A 24,061-nucleotide genomic window follows, 5' to 3' on the forward strand; every position below is an offset into this window, starting at 1 on the left:
AGCTGTTACTTACCTCCAAAATTGTACTACTCTATCCTAAACAGTCTTCTATCAAAATGATTTAGGTATTCCAGAGAGAAACAGCTGGCCGTTTGGTGGTGCATTCCAAACAGTTTAGTTGGTTTGGAACAAGTGATCATGGGCAATGGATCGCAGCCATCCCTGCTGTTTGTGAGTCGGACTGATGCGATGGCCCGTGTGTGAGGTGCATTACAATTTGTTACGTACCGTTATCAAAAGTGTCTGTAAACCCTTTAGAAGAATTTTGATTCGGTTCACTAGGGCTGTTTTTGATGCTCCAACAGTAGTCCGCCATCATGTTGGCATTCCGATGAATGACCCTGGTACCGCTCTTCTATAGTCCGAATATCTTGATCTCGCGATTACACCCAAGTTCAATTTGTAACCAACAGATACATCTTAAGATGCTTTTGCTGCCTCATGATTAACTTTTTCTTCGAAAAGTCTACATTAATATTTATTCTTCAAAAACAAATATATGGACTAGTAACTTAAGATTCATCCAAGGTTTGTTTGGTTGAATATCAGGAACTCATCTGATAAAACATGTCTGTAGAGCGCATTTATTTATTTATGAAAGCTTCTTTTATCTTTCAGCTCTTTAATAGATAAGGTGTGATATAAAGAAATGTGTAATAAAGAACTATAAGTATAAGGTGCTTTAATATTACCTGCCAGGACTTGAATGGAGGGTAGTATTGCGTTTATAGATTACAATAGTAAAGATAAATAATTGATTATTTGTCATATTTTTTTTCATACAAAAAATAACGTATTTTGACTTAATTTATTAGTTTAAAACCATCCAGTAGAGTTGCGCGTTGCCACTCTTGCAGAACGGATAGAAAGAGATAGCAGTTGTTTTCATTGACGTAGCAACACTACGCGCGTAATTTGTGAACCACGTTATGCAGAGTAGAGCCAATGTTAATTTAACTTGTTTACTGTCTCAAATTGAATTGACTGTTCCGGGGAACGAAATTTCTTCAGCATTGTAATCTATAAACGCAATACTACCCCCCATTCAAGTCCTGGCAGGTAATATTAAAGCACCTTATATAATGTTATGCTGTCCCTACAAAGAGCCAACATTAGTATCGTGCTAGGCACGCCCCTGCGATTGCATAAGGCGCAAATTCATTAAACGTTACAAACTCTTCGGCGAGACACAGGCTAATCAATTCAGTAGACTGATTCAGTATAAATAAATCTACTTCAATATAAATAAATCTGCTGTAATATGCTCATACATAGACGCATACTATGCTATTGAATATTATCTGCCTAGCCTTTTCCCAATTATGTTGGCATCGGCTTTTAGTTAGGAATGCAGCTGAGTACAGTGTTTTACATAGAGCTATGGCCTATCATACTTCCTCAACCTACTCTTGGCCTCTATATAAGCCTAGTTGTCAAACTTTCTGGCTTCTGGATACCCGTAACTACTGCAAAGAATATTGGCATTATGGTTGAAAGACGTAAAAACTCGTCAGGTAAAGATGTTGTTCAGAAGAAGAGACTTTGCAAAAACAATGTGTTGCCGCTATAACAACAAATACTGAAAACTCAAATAAAATAAATATTTTGGGGGGCTCCCATACAACAGACGTGATTTTTTTGCTCTGGTGCTGGCCCTTCGTCCGACTCGCACTTTGCCGGTTTTTTAATACTTGTATTTGAATGATTGGTTTATTACTATTGTTCAACTGCTCTATTTTAATCTGTGTCACAAATAGCTGGGGAATTGAGGCCGGAGTACGGACAACGAACGGCGAACTAATAAAGGGCCAAGTGCTCACTCAGCTACATTTGATTTATATTCCGAGTTATATCTGTGAACAGCCTTAAGTAGAACCTAATGTATGTAGTGAGAAGTATTATCGTTGAGCTCCCAACTGTTAATAATATGGAGATAGATATTATTATGATTTGTGCAGTGAGAAACTTTTGCTGTTTTACTGGTGTCTTTGTTTTACTTAATTCTGTGTATAGTTATCGGCACGAATCCTGAGATCTGACCTACATCTGCGCAGAAGTAATGTATTGGGTCTCTTTTGTGGTATGAAGTGAGGCGCGGGAGTGGGCTAAAGTGGTGATTGGCCCGCAGTGCATAGCGTCATAGCCGTCACTCGGGATTGGTTCTTTGCTAATAAATCACTTCTGCGCAGATGTAGGTCAGAGCACAAGATTCGCGCCGATAACTATAGTGAAATGAAAGTTGTGTCCAAAAACTTTGATTCTCAAGACCTTCTCTAGAGGGAGATATAAGCGTTGCCTATTGAACTAGCTCAAAGATTAGGTATCTTCGTTAATATACACACACAGGTACAGAAAAGTCTCCAGAAGGATCTTGGTGGGTTTTGGTTGTTAAAGAGTCTGACACTGGCTCACTCACCCACATTGGAAGTGGGTCAATAAAAAAATAAAAAAAAAACAAAATAATCCTCATTCACATTGATGTAATACATCTACATCTTAGTTAGGATTTTTGTTGGGCATTACACAGGCTAAAATTATAACGTCTTTGTGTGAACCAAACAGAAATGTAGGCCAAACAGTTTGTGCCTCAATAGCAGTAATAGGATTGTCTTTAACGGTCGCCCAAGGAGTTTAGGGCTCGTCCCTTTCAATTTACTACTTAATACTGTTTACGCTCAAATTCCCTATTATTATTTCAATTACAATTTCTATTGCGTTAGTTTAGTTTAATATCTTTGAAATTAGATAATTGGATTCGATTGTAAAACTGTTTCATTCTCACGAAAGCCACACTTGTGTCTTAATACGTGTATATTGTGTTTGTATGCGTAAGCCGCTGACTCTTACTATGGCAATGTGCATTGATAAATTACGCATACAAAACAATAAAGCAAAAGATATATTTTCGAAAAGGCTACTAAAGGTCTCTGCACACAGCGGGCGCGGCGCGGCGGGACGGGACGGCGACGTGACGCTGAGCAGTTGTAATGTACTAGATATTACGGAGGCCGCCACACAGAGCCGTCCCGCTCGGCGCGACGCGACGCGACGATCTAGTACATTGTGTCGCGTCGCCGTCCCGTCCCGCCGCGCCGCGCCCGCTGTGTGCAGAGACCATTAGGAAATTATCGATTGCTACTTAAACGTATGGTTTTTTAATACATACAACCATAAAAAGAATAGACATAGAAAATCATTAAAATACATTCTTAGTACCTATAGAATTTCCAACACAAAGAAATCCAAAATACTTTAAGAGAACTATGGCTTACGGATGCCGTTCGGATTGTAGCAATTTCCCCCGAGGACGCACAACTTTCCTGAAAATATAATCCTCTTGAAAGTAATGCTCTAACCGAAGGTTTTTCATTTCACTGCAGTCATTCTTGACCTTTTTTCCGCAAACTATAATTTACGAATCGCATTATCAATATTGAAAGGCCTTCGTGGATTTTGGGACAGATTTCGAATAATCGCACATAATATAATACTGATTTTGTAAATTATTTTTTGATCCCTCATCTGCTTATTCATTTTACCACTATGTTATGGTTGGTTTTCAGTCCAATCGGATGTAGCTGAGTACCAGTTTTTTATACCTCAATAGAGCAACTTCACCAACTAAGTATTCCAATGACGGTATAGGTTTAGGGTTGGACCTCATCTGGCAGAACGGAATCGCCTTTTTCCGTCGCTCTTTCTCTTTCTGTCACATAGAATTGCCATTTGCTAGACCGAGACAGAAAGCATAATGCGATAGCCACTCAAGCGTTCGAGGTGATAACAATCACCAAAAAAATTCTTGCCTTAAGCGTTCATGGTGACTACAGTATCCGAACGACATCGTTCAGTTTAAACGTGTACAGCGCTATAGCCAGGTGGTATTAATATAGTTGATTGATACTAGATGGCGCGTTATTAAATTTGTCATCCGTGAGTTGTGATTTTTTCTGTGCAATGGCAACATTCGATTTATTAAAAAATATATTGAAGTGACAGTTCGTCGTTTTTGACAAGTGACTTTTTTGTGTGTGGAGCTCTTGACAAAAATGTGGTAAGTTTCTTGTTTTATACCTTATTTAGATTGTTATTTTATATCAAAATAAACGTGAAGAAATTTCCTTTACGAAATATGTATTATTACGACAATTTCAAAACGTTTACATAGTATAATTTAGGTGGAAAAGTTATACGATCACTACACGATCATCGTTTGATACTTTTCTATTGTTTACAGTGTATTCTAATTGGTTATTTTTGTTAAATAAATGCAAAATATACGAGAATCGTTCACTATTAGCACGTTAATGGCCATTTACAAACGAAATACATTGAGATGGGGTCTATAATGATTAAAATGTTAAGACGTTATTCATGATTTTAGTGTTGGTGATCCGACTCCCCTTGGACTGATCTACTTACAACGTAAATAATGGTTTGTTCACACGGAGCGTTTTATGATCAATTTGGGAATGTTTTGTGGCTTTTGGCTTTGTTTATGTATCTACTTATAGGTGACGGCATGTTTATTTAGTTTTCGTTTTTCAATATCAAAGAATGAAAAATACCTAAAATTACAGTTTTACAGTGTATTTATTTTACTGTAATACCAATAACCGCTTTCTTTTTTTCTATTTAACATAATAAAAAATTATATGTAATAAAATTATATAAAAGTAAACATGTTTGCTCTATAAACATACCGAACAGTAATATGCGTGTTTCATTAAAACAACGTCGTCGTGTGAACACGCTATTAGCCGGGCGGCCATCTTGTCACATTTTTACGTCGCCCGAGGCCCAGTGACCGCTTGAGAAACACTTAACTTTGTTTATTTTTTCATGACAGAAAACTAATTACTTATATTAAGATATTGGTATCATTTTAAAGAGTATATCCTGTACTATATAATATAATAAAAAAACATTGTTACCAGTAATCACTATATTTTTCTTATAAAACTCGGAATAAAAAAAAATTACGATATTTTTTTTGATATCCTCAACTTTATACTTTATTATCATCCTATAATATTAATTAAAGTAATTTACTTTTAATCAAATTAAATTTTACGTTCTTTTAGCTTTCCGTGAGTATTTTTTATTCGAATCTAGCTATTGTAGTTTTTCAGTAGTAATCGTTTTTGTTGAGAGAGTCTCGCTTGGTCGTAAAAAAGCAATTGACATTTCATGCGCGGACAGGTGGGCCGAGAATCACTGCGCGGCTTGGACGCTTGAGTGGATAGCACGCAGCGGAATCCTCGAGGCGATCGGCATCACGGACAAAATGCAATGGTCGGCAGGGAGACTCCGGAACGCTGAAGCGCTCGATAGCATTCTAACTCTAACGCATCCTTTCACCAGTTCACAGTATGCTGACGCATAGTTCGCAGCGGCAGCATACTGCAGCACGTGATAGCACAGGCGGAATAAATGCGATTCCGTGCTGCCAGATGTGGTCCAACCCTTAAGACGCCTAATCGCATTGCACAACGCCACAACTTAAGAGGACGAATTGGAAATTTTGGCGCCAAGGATCTCAATTTTTCTCAGTAAATACAAAACGAATCAAAATACAACTTGGTTACCTGAAAGTTCATGATATAAACCTTATTTTGTTAGACTTCAAAACATGATTAGGTAACTTTTATATCAGAGAAAAATATATCAAACATACCTCTTTTTAAAAAGAGATTCACATATTATGGACAAACGGGACCGATTTAAGCCTCTTAACTTTTTTAGTAGTTGAGTATATACATACTCTTTAAAATTGTGGAAGGACTTTTTATCAAATAATCATTTCTAAATAATAAAATTACAAAATCATTTTGTCGCTTACGACTTTTAGTTATAAGCTAGCGCGCGCATTGTAATCCTCGCCCCGCTCAGACGCTCCGTCCCCTCTTGGCCCCTTAAATGCGCGTGCCGGTTATGGAATTATTGTTTACCAATTCGTCGCCTTAATAAGGACCAGATTCCGTAAACATTAATAGAAGTTATTCGATAAAATAATTGCTCTCGAACATCCAGCCTCTAAGATGGAATATGGGTATTCGTGAAAAAATATGAAAAATGATAGCGTACTTGATAATAGTGATAAAGGACTGTTAGTTGAGTGGGTAAATGGATTGGTTTACCTCTCTAATGGATATAATAAAAGGTGTCCATATAGATATAGATAAAGAACAATTATGTGGTAAGGTTACGCAGTGCTAGGAAGAAGTTACCTCGGGCCGCGGGCAAACCCACCAAAAATAGCAAGTCCAGTAAAAAAAGATAAAAAACTTCGTCACATTCTCGCAGAAACTTCTTGGTGGATTCGAAAAAAAATGCCTTTAAATATTGCTTCTGAAAAAATAAAAAGTCATTTTCATTTATCGCTCATGGTGCAGTTTTGTATTTATAATTTTCTTTTTGTATAATTTATGAGTGATTTGGTGCTCCGTAAAACCACAAGTACAGAAAATGAAACTGCAAATGCGAACAGTCATTTTAATGAACAAGAAGACTCTAATACTGCCCCTGATATGGATCTGGTCAAACAAAAAGAAACAGTTAAGCCGGGACCGTTAAAAATAGCTGCAAATAGTACTTTATTATGTATCGATATTGAAAATAGTCAAGAGGAACCAGCTGATGATAATGCAGATGATAGATTAGTAGCCGTGCCGGAGCTAAAGTTGCATGTGACAAGCCAGAGGGCCAAGAGGCGAAAGTATACAATACTGGGCGTGTATGATTACTTGTTTGGGCCTCCGCAACGCCAACCTCCGGATTACTCGAGGTACACAAGCCAGCTGTGGCGTCAGCAGCAGCCAGTGCCGCAGCCACAGCAAACAATATGGACTCAGTATGGTAAATGGTTTTTCTTGCTATTTCTTTCAGTGGGTCATTTTAATTCCTGATTGATTTAAACCTACCACAATGACGAAATACTGTCTATTGCCACTGCCATTCTTGCTAACACGATACCTTATAAGAGTGATTGCATTGTTAACTTTGACAACCTGGACATACAAAGACGCTTTGAATATTTTTTATTATTTTTTCGTATTCTAGGGCCAGGTTCAGGATATTATCATCGAGGACAAACTGCAAACCACGGTGAAAATCCAAACCAAGGTCAATATCCGAATCAAGGTAACCCATACCCTCACGGCGACGGTGGGTACCAAGGAGCATTTGGGTATGATGGAGGAGGGCCTTTGCTTTACGATCCTGGATCTCGTAACTCTTTCGTTCGTCTTGTAATGGGACTGGTGCTGTTAATGTTACTTGCCACTGCTGCTTTCCTTGCAATCGTTTTGACGATGTAAGTATCTTTATGACGGTAACCCTTTGTTGTAATTGTTTATTTAGGTTTTCGTATTGTGAACAGTTTAGGTTTTAAATTCGAATCTTTGGTGTCTGAATTAATATGGACATTTACATGTCTTGTTGTTTGCGTACCTCTGTAAATGTGACGAGTTTCTTCATCAAGACTTAAAATATAAGAGACATTATTTAGAAATTCTGGCCTATGGACTAACTACAAAGGCCTTTTGATATTATTCATTTACATTGGTTATACAAAGACGTTGGAAAATGGTTTTCCTTCTTGCAGACCCGAAGTGAAGGACTTTTTCGAAAGGTGTGGATGGCTTATACTTTTTCCAGCAATGTAAGTTGGTCGATGTGACAAGAAAGATAAGAACCCTAGCTTTGTGTGTAAAGTTTACATTTGGTTGCAGGGTAGTCCTGATTATAGTGAATTGTGCTATGATGTGTTCACCATGCGCGAGACGTCCTCCCTGTAACTTCGTTTGCTTGGCTTTGGCGGTGAGTTTATAAAAAACTAGCTTCTATCATTCTTCGATTTCTCCCACATTCTAAGGAAAATGTTTCCCGTGCATAGCTAAAAGTAGTATGTATGTATTTTAGTCAGAGTGATTCTGTAAACTAGACATATGGAGGTTCGGAGAGAATATAACCTAAAACATTAATAAGTATCATGCATGTTGAATTAATCATGATGCTAAAGGAATATTTATTCATTTATTTACATCATTTATTCCCGCCCGCGGCTTCGCCCGCGTAGAGTTTGGTTATATCGCGTTTCCAAGAGAATTCTTCAAAAGTCCGGGATAAAAACTATCCTATGTTCTTTCTCAAGGTCAACTCTATCTCTGTACAAAATTTTATTAAAATTTGTTCAGTGGATTCGTGAAAGTGTAACAGACAGACAGACACAGTTACTTTCGCATTTATAATATTAGTAGGGATGTACTAAAATGGTACATTGGCGGACTTAATGCCACAAGGCATTTTTCCACCAGTCAACCATCGGGTTGAAGGGAGATAATAATTGTCTAGTCAGCTAAAGAAGCGATGAAGAATAATTAAAGAATCCTACGTAGATTTTTCTTCAAGTTTGCCACATTTGATTTCAATGTGCTGTCGGTTGTTTCTGCTTTTGTAATATATGATTGGTGAATATGATTTGCTTAACATAATCCTTTCCTTCTTTTCAGACAGCTTCAATGAGTGTATTCGCAGCGAGAGTAACATGTCACTATCGAACTGAAATTATATTGTATGCAGTAATTGCTACTACCACAGTTGTATTGGTTTGCGTTCTTCTGGCTTTTTCAAGTGTAAGTTGGGGCTTTAAATCTTTCCTTTTGGAATGGCGTTAAATAATTTTGTTTGACTGTTTTATAATCATGTTGGCCAAATTAAAGGACGGCAGCATGATCTGATCTGCATTTTATGATTATTTACAAGCACCTTTTTAGGGTACCGTACCCAAAGGGTAAATCGGGACCCTATTGTTTTCGCTCCTCTGTCCGTCCGTCCGTCTGTCACCAGGCTGTATCTCATGAACCGTGATAGTAAGAGAGCTAAAATTTTCACAGATTATGTATTTTTGTTGCCGCTATAACAACAAATACTGAAAACTAGAATTCATTAAAGATATAGGGGGGCTCCCATACATCAAACGTGATTTTTTGTCCGTTTTATAAATAATGGTACGAAACCCTTCGTGTGCGAGTCCGACTCGCACTTGGCCGGTTTTTATTTTATTTTCTGAATTTTGCAAAGAATTATGTACCTAAATTCAGGCAGCAATTACTTTAATTGTGTATCTTTCGTTTCAGTTTGACTTCACAAGCTACATGCTGTATATAATCGCAATTGTCACAGCCTTTTCTGTGCTTGCCATAATAGTACTTGTCACGCTGGTGCTAACGGGTACTTTCATGAAACCCGTGATCATTGTTGTATTGTCTGTAGGGACTTTTATACAAATTGTGGTGAGTAATATTAATATACCGTGGATATTTGTAAAAGGTGGTATGGCTATAAAGAACCTGTGTAATGATATCAGATAGAGCAGTGTAGTAGAAAAAACGAACTGCTTTGTCGAACCTAAAAGTCCTATTCGAATGAAGGCAGGCAGGTCCATGATGATATTTCTAACTTTAAACACGAGTTTAGTCCAGTGCCATATACCGCCTTGAAATGAGTATCAACTTTGAAATAAATGTCCAAATCATCATCCTCCGAGCCTTTTTCCCAATCATGTTGGGGTCGGCTTCCAGTCTAACCGGATTCAGCTGAGAATGTCCAAATGATTATTAAAAAATAAATGGGTCAGTCATACGCAAGCAATATACCATATGCTATGTCAAATTAATAGTAAAGGTAGAATTTCGTGGATCGCGACTGTCGCAGCCGCGCGCGGCCTACGACTGTCGTCGTTCGCTTGTGACAATAGTCAACCTATGAAAATGTATGACACCGCTGCCGAGAACCGCGACAGTCGCGCGCGGCCGACGTATTTTGTGAGCCGCTCGCGGCCGTACGCATCTCAACATGGTCTAGCGCTTAATATTAACATCTATAGAATCTTAGTAAAACCAGAATTGAATTGTTTTTTATTTAGTCGGCAAAACTTCCTTTTGTTTTCATTACAATACAAATGCTTTTGAATCAGTATTTGGTAGTATCCTTCTTCATTTCTACTTTTAAAAGATAGGGTCATCTATTTTCATAATACAGCCACAGCAGCACGTCATCCTCCTCTTCTTCAAGGATATCAATTAGCACTTCGACTAGAGGGAACGGACGATCAAAATCTACTAATTTCAAGACAATGCCGCGCGCGGCTTACGAAATTCGTAGGCCACGCGCGTCTGGGCCGAGGACCTTGCCTCGTCAACGTTCGGCCGCCGGACGCTGGATGCCATCGGGCCTGTCCTGGATGGATGGCTCGATCGGCGGCATGGCTGCCTCTCGATGCATCTGGCGCAGGTGCTGTCCGGGCATGGCTGCTTTGGAGCATACCTGCACCGAATTGGGAGGGAGGAGACCCCAAAGTGCCACCATTGTGAAGCCGAGTTGGATACGGCAGAGCACACACTGGAGGTGTGCCCATCGTGGGCTGAACCCCGCCGCACCCTGGTGGCAGTGGTCGGGGATGACCTCTCGCTCCCCAGTGTGATTGGTGCCATGCTGGGAAGTGAGGAGGCATGGGACGCGGTAGCCTCCTTCTGTGAGGACGTCATGTCACAGAAGGAGGCGGCAGAGCGCTTGCGGGAGAACGACCCTCTCGCAGCACCGCTCCGCAGACGAAGAAGGGGTGGAAGACGGCGAACACAACGTCCGTCCCCATCCGCCCCGGGGGGTGATCAGCGGGCGACAGGCGCGGGGGTGCCACCGCCTGTATTACAAGGATCGCCCCTTGTGCTCCGGCCATCATAGGGACCCCTCCCCACTAGGGGGAGAAATGAGGGGCCTGCCGTAAGGCGGGCAATCGCCGGTGGGGGACTGGATGCCATAGATTCCCAGACCCCCTCCTCTCAGGCGAGGTCGGAGTGCCGCTGGGCCTTTTTAGTGGGTATACCGGGAACGTCGTTACCGGGGAGTCCCACATACCCCTCTCCCGTCCCCCGACGGGAAGGGCATGCGTAATAGCATTTTTTACCCAGCGACAACAAAAAAAAAAAAAAAAAAAAGGCCACGCGCGTCTGTCGCGGGCCTCGGCAGAGGTGCCATACATTTTCGCGGGCCACGACGACATTCGTAGGCCGCGCGTGGCTGCGACAGTCGCGCGATGCACGGAATTCTACCTTAAAGGTAGAGGATCCACCACAATAGTGAAATGAAGCTCTCTTTCCTAGCCTAGCCGAAGTACTTGGTCTTAATCACTTTCAGCACATAAATAATCAAATTATTGTTATACCCAGATGGAACTCAAAAATTTCAATAAAGGCGGTGTCTGCAAAATCATCGAAAATTATTATGACCACACCGATTCTGATTGACATCACTTCTGACTGAAAAGCAGGAAAATTGGCAGTGAACGAAATTTCGGCGTTCCAAAGAAATTTAATGTTGAATGGAAATAAAAAAAAAAAAAAACTGTACTTTATTTGAAAATTATGGTTTTAATAAAAGATTCGAATGAACTTGTGTTTTTTTTAATGTAGCTAAAAAGCGTAGAAGAATTTGTCTCATTAAAAACACCAAACAAAATTTTCATGGGAGACTTTGGAATGCCATGTTTCGTATTTTCTTGATATTTTTGAAATTTATCAATTCTAAGGAAAGGGTTTTTTGAAAAAAAACTGGGTACTTCGACTTATGGCTAAGTATTGGAAATAGTTTCTTTTAGTTAAGCTATTGTGATGGACTTTATTATAATACTAGCTTCTTCCAGCGACTTCGTCCGCGTTAGATTTGGACTTTGTGCAAAGACAGGAAAAAATAATCACCAGCCTATCCAAGTATCTAAATCTATGCGTGCCTAGCCTATTACTACTTGGCTTTAACCACAAAGGCTTCACACGCGACAGAAGCTTAAAAAATGGAGTAATTTCTCCCGTTTTCCCAACATTTCACATCACTGCTTTGCTCCTATTGAACGTAGCGTGATGAAAAGTATCCTACAACCTGCCCAGGAGTATGAAAAATCATTGTACCAAGTTTCGTTGAAATCCTACAAGTAGTTTTTGTTTCCATAACGAACATACAGACAGACATACTCCTGGGCAGCATAGGATACTTTTCATCACGCTACGATCAATAGGAGCAGAGCAGTGAAGGTAAATGTTGGGAAAACGGGATAAGTTACTCCATTTTTTATGCTTCCGGTGCGTGTGCAGCCTCAATGGTTAAAGATACACAGAAACAATGTATGACGAAATGTTCTCCTTAAAATTAATTATGTAAAAAATGTACCATGACAGTATATGTCTATTTTTTATGATTGGCTCAGAATAACACGTTTAACTCTTTGCACAAAGTCCGAGTCTAAGGCGGACGAAGTCGCTGGCAGAAGCTAATATACAAATTAATAAAATAAAGAAATTGAGGAATCTGAGGGAGTACAACTCTCAGATTCTATAAACCTGAGATCACTCTCCGCAAACGATACATATAAATACCTGGGTATGGCGGAGGGTTAGGCATCAATGTGGCTGTCATGAAACAGTCATTACGGGAGCGTTTCTTTGGCCGCCTGAATAAGGTTCGAAAAAGTTCCTTATCGGGCGGCAACAAGGTTCGCGCCTTTAATGGTTGGGTCATGCCAGTCCTGATGTACTCCTTCGGAATACTCAAATGGACTTAAACCATCACGAGATCACGGAGTGCAATAAAGTATTGAAATACCTATTGAAATAATTAATTTTTGACAACAGAATTTTTTTAATGGATTATTCAATTTCCTTGCAGCTACTCACGATGGAACTTCAAATGGTTTTAGGGGGTAAAACAATAGAGTTGAGCGAATCTGATTACGCTCTTGCAGCATTTCTTATTTATACATCCATACTTGATATATTCACGAAATTGGTTCATGTGTTAGGATTGTCCAGTAACTGACTGGTTTTGACCAATAGCTATTTTTGTAAAACCTTTCTAGCATTGTCTCTGCTGGTTTCAATGACAAAAGAATAAATTTTTGACAACTTTTGGAATTTATGGATTCTATTCCGTCATTGTTGTGACTTTTCAAAATATTTCAACACTATTTTCAATATTTTGTATAAGAATTGATAAATCGAAGTGACATGATAAATTGTTGAATCATAAATGAGCAGTAACACATCCAGCAAAGAAAGCCATGCTTCCGAAAATGAAGACAAAACCACCAAAACTGAAACTTTAGATAACAACTTGACTACTGTGGAACTTGGTGAAGTTAGAAATGATGATAACGCAAGGCAAAAGCACGGAGCCAATGATAAAGTTATCAATGTGGATAAAATGACAATCCTTGATGTAAATATTGCGAAAGAGATGGCTCAAGGACAGTTAACGGGCAAACATCCAGTTGTTAAGCCTCCTCATTACTGGGTGCAGTTCAATTGTAAGTTATGAATAAGAACCAGTTATATAGGCAGTAATCAAACCGTTATGTGAATTTAGTATACATCTTACTGTAAAACCTCGAACAACAGTTAATCTTAAGATTTGAATATAAGTCTTAGGATTTACAGACATGAGTTGGTAAATGTGATTATTTCTAAAAATACGACGAGTTTTTCGAGCTTTTACCATTCTAGTTCAGTATGTGCCAGATTTTACCACTGTCAGCTGGAAGATGTTGATTTTAGGAATAAATAAAGAGTAATTCTTAATTATTTCATGAACTACATATTAGACAAAACAGGTTCATAGTACTATAAAGATATCATATGATAGTAATAAGTACAGACTAGGACCAACTTATTTAAATTATTTTGAAAAAACACATAACGTATATCTCTGAATATCTCAATCTCTATCATATCTATCTAACTGAATCAGTAGTTCTCTATTTGGAATTTAACAACGAAATACAAACATAATGCTTACATAAGCTAGTCTAACTTATTAATAATTTTTCTTATTATTTGGTTTAGAAGTATAAAAGCCAATCAAATGTCATTGATTAATAGGCAAGGTACCTAAATAAGCGTGGGTCTGTGGGCGGTGAGTTCGGGTGGCTCATCGTCCCTCTGTCTACTGACCCGTGTCGACGGCGCGCGTTGTTCCACGCGCTCCTCAAAGAGATGTCAGCAACCCCAGCGGGGCCCAGCAGGGCCAAGGCCTGCCGGGGCTGCGGGTTGTTCGAAAGAGATACCGCGGCCCTGGTACATAAAAGGCCTATGACGGAACACGACGGTTTTTAGTCAGTAAGAGTCTGACACTCCCTCACCGCTGCTAACCCACAGCGGGAGGGGTCATTTGATGATTTTTGACGTCGGTAAAGGTACCTAAATAAAACATTGCACTTGTTACTACAAGTACGAGTCGTTGCGCTGAGCACGTTATGACATGTTTTGTATTTTAACATTTACCAGTCCACATTGGTAAAACCTAGCATGTATTCATTTGAAATGGTAGAAGTCCGAATAAATCGTATCTTTATAATAAATTCTTACATTTATCTTAGGTTACATCTTAGGTTTTACTGGAAAAACTTAGGATTTACCATAGTTCGGGATTTTACAGTAATATACATACTTAAGATTATGGTGTATTGCCAAGTTTTCAATATTTGTCATTAAATTGGCTCCTACCCGATTGTCGGCCACGGCTGTGACGATGTCGGCTGTTCTCATATAAGGAGTTCAGACAGCTTCGCAGGACATATTATAGTGCACAAGCATTTGCGCAGACAAAGGTGCGCTCAGTATTCCTTCACTCTCATAGCCTGATGGGACCGCAATCCGACACCACCGGAGAGAGATTAGGAGCAGCACCAATATGTACCTACATACTCTATTATATAATTATATTTTATTATATAATTATGATTTAATATGTGGATGAAGATCTTTCTTCTATGAATCTAAGATCACTTTTATGTTGTTTCCAGTTGCTCAAGGCAATCAGATACCAATGGACGGTATCCCTTTGGACTATGACCCGGATAGAAACTTTTTTGTCCGAATAGTTTTTTCTATAGTACTGTTTATGTTGATCCTAACTGCTGGTTTTGTTGCTTTCGTATACTTGACGTGAGTATTAGCCTTACTGTGGATATCTTTACCTATCTAACCGTTGTTTTGCAATTACAGATTGAAATTAGAGCTGATGTAAAAATTCTATCCCTAATTGATCTACGTCAGATGGCCTACGAAGTCTTACATTAGTAACAGCCAGTTTCTTCATCAAAAGTAAAAGCCAAAGTAATGTCATAATAGATTACTTTGACTTTTACTTTTGATGAAGAAACTGGCTGTAAGACTTCCATTTGCTGACCGTCTGTTTGTTGTTGTGGCTTGTATTTTATGAACCGCGGTAGTGAGAGTTTAAATGACTCGACGTATATTAATTCATTAATTATTTTCAGGGATGCAAAGCGATTATATATGCGTTATGGGATGTTTTTTATGATTATTGGAATGTAAGCATATCTATATCACTTGAATGAGTATGTAATCTCAAGAACTTTGAAAAAATCTTTCAGAATCGGATAACCCATTTATAAAATAGGGTTTATGTTAGTTCTCAGAGATAGTTGAAAACAGTCGCGGAAGTCAGTTTATAATATAATTCATTATTCGATTTTTTTCTTCAATGAGCTGCATGGTATTTTCCTAAGATTAAAGTTATTAGGTACTCTCTTCTAAACAACGTAAAGAACCCAGTATCAATTTATTGAGCTTTGAATTTAAAGATACTTATATCAATTATCAACTGAAAGAAGATCTTATTTCAGGGTAGGTATGTTAAGCCTAAATTACGCTATGATGTGCAGTCAATGTACGAGAGTGCCGCCTTGTAATTTCGTTTGTTTATTTCTTGCGGTAAGTTTTCTCATATTTTATGCCATTTTATGGGAATTAATAAAATATGTGCTTGGTCATCTTCCTTGCAATCATCGGCACGGATATTGAGCCCTGACCTTCACCTGCGCAGAAGCGATTTATTGGTTTATTGCCTTATGTGTACAGTGCGCAAAGCGATCCCCACTCTTCCGCCGAGAGCTCAATATCCGTGCCGATAACTATAAATGCTATTCATTTTAAAATTATGATAGTGTGTATACTAACATTAGGTTTAGATAGATATTGTTATTGTTCCTAACTTTATAGATTTTTTAGTTGTCAGATTAAAAAATAAATAAATATAATTAAATATTTGAAACTCATCCTATCTGTTATGTTAGTCTAACTGCATGCGTGGCATAAACGTTACTCTTGTTAGTTAAATTACGATGCTGTAACTCTAGCCTCCCCACTCAGAGACATTTATATATACACAAGTCACTCCTTAGTGACGGAATGTCATACAAATCCTTCACTAAGGAATGACTTAAGTAACCATTAAATGTCTCTGAGTGAGGAGGTTAGGCTACTTAGCCGCCTACCGCATATATGCGCACGTTGCCTCTCATCAAAGCAAAGATTTCAGGAAAATTGTATGCGTTCACAAAAAGAATTTCTACCATAAGGAACATTTTGTTTCACGAATAAATAGAACTTTTCAAAATGGCTCTGTAAACTTTTGTCCAATTTTCAGGTTAGTTTCATGAGTCTCATAGCGGCATACGTTACTATAAGATACAGAACCCAGATCGTATTGCTGGCCTTGTTGGCTACGATAGTGACTGTTATTGTATGCGTATGTTTGGCATGCACAAGAGTAAGTATTGCAATATAGTTATCGGCACGAATCTTGAGCTCTGACCTACATCTGCGCAGAAGTGATTTTTTAGCAAAGAACCAATCTCGAGTGACGGCTATGACGCAATGCACTGCGGGCCAATCACCGCTTTAGCCCGCCCCCGCGTCTCACTTCACTTGAAGGTCAGAGCTCAAGATTCGTGCCGATAACTATATCTCCTTCGATTTTATTGTATTCGTATCATGCAGAACAATTGAAGAGCGGAGATGTCATAACAGAAAATCTTCTAAAAGAGTAGAGCCGACGAAATACGTTACTAGCTGCGCCCTCATACGCTTTCTTGTAACTGAGTGTACGAACGACTTGTAACTGAGTGTTATGGTCACTCCTACCGTAATTCGCCCTAGAAAAAGGCGCCGGGACTACCTGCTTAATGGCATCTTTGCTCATCTCACATCTTTACTCATTCTCCATCATTAACAGCTTTTTAAAATTTCTAAAGAAAATCAACAATTTAACATAATGATTTCTGACACTTACGCTAATATTAGACATTTAAATAAAACTACTTACACGGATTTTATCGCGGTTATTTTAATATTGTTTAAGCCCGACGTTTCGGATCCTTTACAGCATCCATGGTCACGGGCAGACTGATTAAATAATATTAATATAATCGTAGTACCTAGTTTTATTTAAATCAAACATTTGATATATTCTTTGTGACTTTTATTTTACATTTTCTCAATAATATATTTTGTCTTCAGTTTGACTTCACAAGATTTTTGTTATATGTGATTGTGATATCCGTGGCATTCGGTGTTATAGTTATGATAATAAGTATCACAATGTTAGTGACAGGTACCAGGTTCACTCCTCTGGTATTAGCTATACTCGTCATTGGCACTCTCTTGAATGTTGTGGTAAGTTATTATTTTTCATTCGATTTATTTCACTTTTTCGTTTCTTTGGCGTTTCGACCCGATTCCCTGACATTTTTTTTTTTGTAAAACGCTTTTTTGTCACTGAAGTCTAGTGGCATGAGTCTTGTCTGTAGGATACAACTTATACCTCTTTGACACTCAATAGCCGTGAAGTCTGACAACCAGTATCAGAAAGGTCTCCATTGGCTTGGGTAACAGGCCTCAACCCAGTCAGATAGTCAGGTGTTCTATGCACAGAACAGTTATTCAACTGCTACCAGGACGACTGAATGTCCCAAAATAAAACTTCTCATATAGAAGATCAGCCAGCTGCGCAGCACATACATATTATAGTACCTACACAAGCATATGCGCAGACATAGGTGCACTCACTATTCCTTCACTCTCATAGCCCGATGGGCTCTCATAGCCGACGGCAATCCGACGCGACCGAAGAGAGATCAGACGCAGGACCAACATTAACGTGCTCTCCGATGCACGAGTTAATCAATCACCAACTTACAGACTACGGGCTTCTTGTGAAAGTTTATATCAACAAATGACACCTCCCGCTGTAGGCAGCGGTGAGGGAATGTCAGACTTTTACTGACTAAAAATCCATCGTGTTCCTTCGCAGGCCTTGTATGTAACAGGGCTGCGGTGACACTTTCGAACAATCCCGCAGCCCCGGCGGACGCGATTTCGGTCTGACCCGGGAATCGAACCCGAGACTTCAATCGTAGCAGTCGCGCTTTACACCACTAGACCAACGAGGCAAAATAGTTGTGAAAAGGCAAATGATGAAGTTTTGATATTTTTCAGATACTAATCATGGAACTGCAAATGATACTCGGAGGCAGAACAGTGGAGTTGAGTGAAGATGACTACGCTTTGGGCGCTTTCATGCTTTATACGTCTATAGTCGATATATTCCTACGCTTGGTACAGATATTAGGCATAATTGATGATTCATGACATATTTCAGAAGAACTTGTTAGTGTAACTTTGGAACAGCAAAATTTTATAGATGGGGTTTTTAATATTTATTTATTTCTGTATAATTTACGTCAGGCTATTTATATTATATGTATCTATAATGGAAAATATGAAGAGATTATCGGGTAATACGTGTGCCATACAGATGAAACCTTGGGTCCCATCAGATGTGATATTTGGGGAAGGTTGGTTTCCATACTCATTTTGTACCAACTTTGGACAACTGCAGTCTAAAAAGAGATTGCAAACAACAGTGTAGTAAGGGTTTTTTAATATTATTTGATCAGCTGGGTCAGGAGTCCTATATGTAGATGTGAAATTCAAAATATTGTTTTTTGAACTTGTATTTTGTCAGTTTTATAGCTTTTTTTATTATTTAAAGTTTGTAACATATTCTTTTGGATTCTATTGTTTGTTGATTGAGAACTGACGTTACATGTACTTCTACTTAGTTGGTTGAAGTTTACTATTTTAGAAAAGTAATCACGGCTGTCTAGTCTTGTAAAATAATAAAAAATACGTCAATATTTTATATTTATTTCATTCCTAGTTAATAAAAATGTGTAAATTAATCTCTTTCATTAAACTTATCTTCAATGAAAAAACTAGGTATATAACGTTAAAAAGCATCACCCTCTTCTGCTACTTCGGCTAAGACCGAGAATAGTAAGCAATCTTTAGATTACTTATCTTGCCGTTTGTCATTACCTTCACAATTATTCTTCATCATCATCGCCTGCATTTGGGTTACAACTGTCGAGCCAGCCTTTCTTCCTACTGAATCGAATGGGATAGTCGACCAGAGACACAAACATGAGGTATGCACCAAACGAATAATCGCTCTCACCGAGTTCCACCCAGTCGCCGCTGAGTAAGAGTTGTAATTCAGCTATTTCAACCTGAAATTATTTTTAGAATAATTTTTCGTGATCCGGCTGGCTATCACTTCGGACAAAGGATAAGCAGGGCGATCCAACGAGGTAATGCTGCCAGCCTCTTGGGCACGCTCCCAGTCGACAGCGATGGGGACGAATTTTTTGATGCCTTTTAGTTTTAGGTTTGTTTAATTGAATAGTTTTTAAGTAAAATGCAAATATAAAGTTGATTAAATTTACATTCATATTAGGTACCAAGAATTTTAAATAAAAATTTGGAAGGTCGCAAATTAGATTTCAAGTCATGAAGAAGTTTTCTCAGAACTACATTGTGCAATGTAACTGTTTATCATGAATAGGACTTAGCCTATAGCCTTAAGTACTATAGGATTGTACGTACCATGGCTGTAATAACCGAGAAAATAACAGTAATAAGGTAGGAGAAGACATTCTCTTGAGGAAATTCGTCGGAGGCCCAATAGTATACGTTATTTTGGGCTCCGAACTCCATTACCGGGATGCAAAGTAATAGTCCTGCTAATACTGATCCTATCGCTAAAACATACGCCCCCTTAGTGGTGAAGTCGAACTGAAACAAAGAATTAATAGCCTTGTTTAGAATCCCTTTTAGAGTCGTGGTGGGTAAAGCACCAACCTCGCGTGTATGAGTGGGTTTTTATGTACTGTCTATCTTAGATGACGATGATGATGATGAGAAGGAAAACATCTCGAGGAAACCTGGACTATATAGTCTGAAATCGCCAATCCGCATTAAGCAAGCGTGGTGAATAACGCTCAATCTTTCTTCATGTGAGAGGAGGCCTGTGCTTAGCAATGGGACGATAAATAGGCTGTAACTAACTAACTTAAAACCCCTTTTGGATCGTCGCAGCCAAAAACTTCCACTGGTGGCAAAGGCCTCCTCCAAGTTGGGAGATTTGGCCATACTTACCGCGCTGGGCATGCCTGTTAGTGAGCGCAGTGTGGGATTTTTTAGCTTCGGAGATGCTGCTGCCCATCTTTGTGCTAGGTATTCAATATCCTACTTGATGTAGCGTGGTAATACCGCCACCAGTCGGTCGTTAGCCCCCCTTCTTTTTTAGCTGGGTAATTAATTTACACAAATAGTATGTACTCACTTCTCCACACAAAATGAATATAAGAAATATATCCGAAATAAACAAAGCAACATTATTGAATATAAATATTCTTTTTCCCAAATATCCTCCAAGGGCGCTATAAAAAAAGGACAGGAACAAAACCTGAAAATAAAATATTATTAAAATGCCGATTACAGTTCACGTCTGATAAACATTGTTATACTGAGGTCAGCTATGTATTACATACAATACATGATGTCTGGCGTACTCGCAACGGTGTTTTGTTTAAGTTCTGACTGCGTATTGTGCAGTCTCTAGTAGCGAATTTTACATTGCCATTGCATTGGGCCTTTAGTTGTTACACCTATAGAGATTCTCGTTATGGAGCGCTGACCACCGGTAGGTTTTTTTAATGATGGCAAAAATCACCAAATGACCTCCCACTGTGGGTTAGCAGCGGTGAGGGAGTGTCAGACTCCTGCTTACTAAAATCCATTGTGTTCCTCCGTAGGCCTTTTATGTAACAGGACCGAGGTAACTCTTTCGAACAATCCCGCAGCCCCGGCGGACCTTGGCCCTGTTGGGGACCGCTTTTAGCTTTAACCATGTTCCCGATGCCGGTGGGACATAACATTCTTTTTTATGTTTATTTTTATAATTAATATTTAAAAATGTAATTATACGATAAATAAATGATTAAAATATTGCTTACGGCAAAGGTACCAGCCATGCAAGTGCAGCAAGCGTTTCGACATATGCGAAAACACGCAGTCACAACAACTAAAAAAACAAATATCGCACTGAAAGAAGAAAATATTAAAATTACGAATAAACTGACTTTATGTTTCGTACATCAAAACAGCTCAAGTAATTTGCATGTTTTGACTATTTGTGTTGAAGCATTGAGAGCGTAACGGAGAAGATGAAAAGAACAAGAGCGAAAAAGGACAACCAATAGATTTTAGTTATTACAAAATCTTGTTTTCCCCTTCAGTATTATCCTTGAGTGGAGAATTTCTATTAGTAGTACCTTCTCCAATTCGTTCCACAGGTCTGTGTCTATGTCCACAGTGCAACCAGCTTTGGGATATCATCAATTGAAAATCTAACAGTACTTACAGGAAAGGCAAGCAGATCAAGTGACCATAAAGAATCAATCCTTCTCTGATATCACTGAAAATGATAATGGAAAATAGATCGTACCAAATGTAGTCACACTTAACATTATACTACGTAATATTAGAAGTGTGTTGGAAAGATGTTAGGATACTCTTTTACTCAAAAACTACTGAACGGATGTTTAATATAATATAGCTTATACATGAGAATAACTATGTACTAAAGATCCGGTACGGAGAGTAGATTCCTCGGGTCAGGGGTGAAGCCACGGAAGTTAATATTATTTGGACAGGTAGGTAACACAGCGTGAATGTATGTTTGGTACTTCTCTACGCTCAAACGAATGGTCCAATTTTGATTAAATTAGCGTGACTTTTGAAGCATAGTATGCTTTCGTCGACATCTGTACTAAAATATATAAATTTGTAAGATTGTATGTTGGGGGTAATTTTTGGAATCACTGGGCTGATTTCCAAAATTCTTCCACTCATAGATAGCTACAATGTTGAGTGCCATTACTATATGCTATATTTATTATATATACTAGGTTAGGCTATATTTTAGTAGGTTTATTTAGGCTATATTTTATTCCCCTACGGGCAGTAGTTCCCACAAGACGCGGATGTAACTGCAGCAAAACGGCTAGTGGTGGCTATAGTGAATTATTTCGGAGAAACTTACTAGATAAAAAAAAACGTTGCAATAGCGAACGTAAAGAAATGCATGAACAGTAGCCTAACGAACATTCCTTTAACAGTATAGTTACGTGTTTCTGGTTCGTAGGTCATGAGAACTTTGTTTTCTGGCATAGTTTCACTTCCCATAAACTGAACCCATACGACATCTTTAAAAAAAACGTATGGTTTGTTTCCTTCTTCCCTTTTTCTTTCATCGATATATTTATGAATGAATCCTGTCATATCAATTTCTTTATGTTTAGGTAACTTCTCTGTTCCATCGTGTTTGACTTCGCTTTGTGCCTTAAGACCACTGAATTCAGATATTAAATAAGCACCGACACTGTCGTTGTGATCTTTTTTATGTTTAACTTTAAATCCATACGCATCGTCATTGATTTCTCTTTGTGATTCGTTGCTTTTCCGATATCGGATTCCTTTTTCTTCGGGACCCATATTATCATTGTTTTCGTCAATAGCATATTCATCTGTGTTAGTTATCGAATTAAGATTTCCACCAGGTTGCGTATCTTCTTCATGTTGTGTGTCATCATTGCTTATAGTGATATTTGCATTTTGATTACTCATTATGTATTTACATTGATTTACATTTAATTCTTTATGACGTGGTTGCTCTTCACTGTTATAGAGATGTAGACCATTGTCAAATTGAATTTTGAGGTTTGCGCTTGCTTTTGAGCATCTTTTGAGGCACAGATTGAGTGCACCGCCAAGATCGTAAAACCTTTATACAGGATATTTTTTTAAGCAGTGCGCAAAAAAAAATGTGTGGTTCAGAATCACTAAGAGAACATGACTAAATTATAAAAAAATAATAATATTATAACCGCGATAAAATCCGGAAAAGTAGTTTTATTTAAATGTCTAATATTCGCCTAAGGCCGTGTTCCGACTGCACTGGACCGGCAGATCTGCCGAAAACCGGACACCGGACAGAGTGTTCACATTACATCGGATACCGGAAGGTATTCAGACAGTACCTCAGTTGAATTTGGACCTGCGCTTAAAATGGACGACGAAATTGTTGTGTTGTGGTGATATCTTAATAGAAGGCAAAAGAAAACATTGGGTACACCCTATTTTACGGGAAAGATTTTCACTTGGAACATTTGAAACACTAATGGGTAAACTTAGAAGAGACGAATGAAAGTTCTTCAATTATTTTCGAATGACAGCAACCACTTTTGATGATTTACTGGGACGACTAGACATAAGAGTACGAGATACAAGTTTCAGAGAATGTATTTGCCCAGAACAAATGTTTGGCCCGGTCGTTCTGCCGGCAATTCATATAAATTGTACAGCCACTAGCCCTTCCGGCAGATTTACCGGCGCGGCAGATCTGCCGGTCCGGCGTAGTGGGAACCTGACCTAAGTGTCAGAAATCAATATTTAAAAAAATTCGCGCTAAAAACTTTCGAGTGAGACCCATGCCATGTAGTCAAGGCACGTGCGGTTGGCAGTTGGTAGTCGCCAGACCGCTTCCAACGTACCTTAAACATTGACATATATTCTAACTATCGCTACATGTTTACGATTAGGTGCTTCCTGTGTTGCATCGCATCGCTGCCATTGCGGTGAAGCTGTAGACAGCCTCGAGCACCATTAACGACATTATGCGTCGTGCTCTTTCCACCGCCGGCGTACCAGCCGTGTTAGCCTATTGGACTGGTACGTGACAATGGAAAGAGGCCTGATGGCATGACGATGTTGCTATGGAAGTTGGGTAGGCCCTTGGTGAGATA

General features: G+C 38.8%; 4 protein-coding genes across 5 annotated transcripts; 2 read left to right on the top strand and 2 right to left on the bottom strand.

The window, feature by feature from the left end:
- Window positions 1-6,931: 6,931 nt before the first annotated feature.
- LOC124642337 lies at window positions 6,932-11,443 on the top strand. 2 transcript variants are annotated; one of them, XM_047180725.1, is made up of 6 exons: window positions 6,932-7,315; window positions 7,607-7,663; window positions 7,734-7,821; window positions 8,514-8,636; window positions 9,141-9,296; window positions 11,232-11,443. In XM_047180725.1, the coding sequence occupies exons 1-6, from the start codon at window positions 7,254-7,256 to the stop codon at window positions 11,307-11,309; spliced, it is 564 nt and encodes a 187-aa protein (XP_047036681.1). In that variant the 5' UTR covers window positions 6,932-7,253; the 3' UTR covers window positions 11,310-11,443. The 2 variants fall into 2 exon arrangements, with proteins under 2 accessions (XP_047036681.1, XP_047036680.1); XM_047180724.1 differs by lacking the exon at window positions 7,607-7,663 and having other exon boundaries at window positions 7,160-7,315.
- A 1,637-nt stretch (window positions 11,444-13,080) lies between these two features.
- On the top strand, window positions 13,081-18,562 carry LOC124642167. Its single transcript, XM_047180481.1, has 7 exons — window positions 13,081-13,357; window positions 14,852-14,993; window positions 15,329-15,382; window positions 15,698-15,785; window positions 16,501-16,623; window positions 17,373-17,528; window positions 18,351-18,562. The coding sequence occupies exons 1-7, from the start codon at window positions 13,081-13,083 to the stop codon at window positions 18,501-18,503; spliced, it is 993 nt and encodes a 330-aa protein (XP_047036437.1). The 3' UTR covers window positions 18,504-18,562.
- A 678-nt stretch (window positions 18,563-19,240) lies between these two features.
- On the bottom strand, window positions 19,241-21,229 carry LOC124642210. The gene is made up of 4 exons (XM_047180520.1): window positions 21,212-21,229; window positions 20,539-20,661; window positions 19,800-19,988; window positions 19,241-19,423 (listed from the first exon to the last, which is right to left on the bottom strand). Exons 1-4 carry the CDS (start codon window positions 21,227-21,229, stop codon window positions 19,241-19,243), a joined length of 513 nt encoding a protein of 170 aa, XP_047036476.1.
- A 423-nt stretch (window positions 21,230-21,652) lies between these two features.
- On the bottom strand, window positions 21,653-22,883 carry LOC124642168. Its single transcript, XM_047180482.1, has 2 exons — window positions 22,385-22,883; window positions 21,653-21,672 (listed from the first exon to the last, which is right to left on the bottom strand). The coding sequence occupies exons 1-2, from the start codon at window positions 22,881-22,883 to the stop codon at window positions 21,653-21,655; spliced, it is 519 nt and encodes a 172-aa protein (XP_047036438.1).
- Between the last annotated feature and the right edge of the window lie 1,178 nt (window positions 22,884-24,061).

The sequence above is a fragment of the Helicoverpa zea genome, chromosome 24 (genome assembly GCF_022581195.2).
Source record: "Helicoverpa zea isolate HzStark_Cry1AcR chromosome 24, ilHelZeax1.1, whole genome shotgun sequence".
Classification (NCBI taxonomy): Eukaryota; Metazoa; Arthropoda; class Insecta; order Lepidoptera; family Noctuidae; genus Helicoverpa; species Helicoverpa zea.

Bases quoted from the DNA above. Each gene is read 5' to 3' on its own strand.
- LOC124642168 (XM_047180482.1), bottom strand. From the start codon at position 22,883: ATGAGTAATCAAAATGCAAATATCACTATAAGCAATGATGACACACAA. The intron at 21,673-22,384 runs GTAACTATACTG...TATCATTTTCAG, and splicing joins GACCTACGAACCAGAAACAC to TGATATCAGAGAAGGATTGA.
- LOC124642337 (XM_047180725.1), top strand. From the start codon at position 7,254: ATGGGACTGGTGCTGTTAATGTTACTTGCCACTGCTGCTTTCCTTGCA. The intron at 8,637-9,140 runs GTAAGTTGGGGC...CTTTCGTTTCAG, and splicing joins TTCTTCTGGCTTTTTCAAGT to TTTGACTTCACAAGCTACAT. The intron at 9,297-11,231 runs GTGAGTAATATT...TGTTATACCCAG, and splicing joins GGACTTTTATACAAATTGTG to ATGGAACTCAAAAATTTCAA.
- LOC124642210 (XM_047180520.1), bottom strand. The intron at 19,989-20,538 runs GTGAGTACATAC...TCTTTGTTTCAG, and splicing joins TATTCATTTTGTGTGGAGAA to TTCGACTTCACCACTAAGGG. The intron at 19,424-19,799 runs GTACGTACAATC...AAATAATTTCAG, and splicing joins TCTCGGTTATTACAGCCATG to GTTGAAATAGCTGAATTACA.
- LOC124642167 (XM_047180481.1), top strand. From the start codon at position 13,081: ATGAGCAGTAACACATCCAGCAAAGAAAGCCATGCTTCCGAAAATGAA. The intron at 14,994-15,328 runs GTGAGTATTAGC...AATTATTTTCAG, and splicing joins GTTGCTTTCGTATACTTGAC to GGATGCAAAGCGATTATATA. The intron at 15,786-16,500 runs GTAAGTTTTCTC...TCCAATTTTCAG, and splicing joins TCGTTTGTTTATTTCTTGCG to GTTAGTTTCATGAGTCTCAT.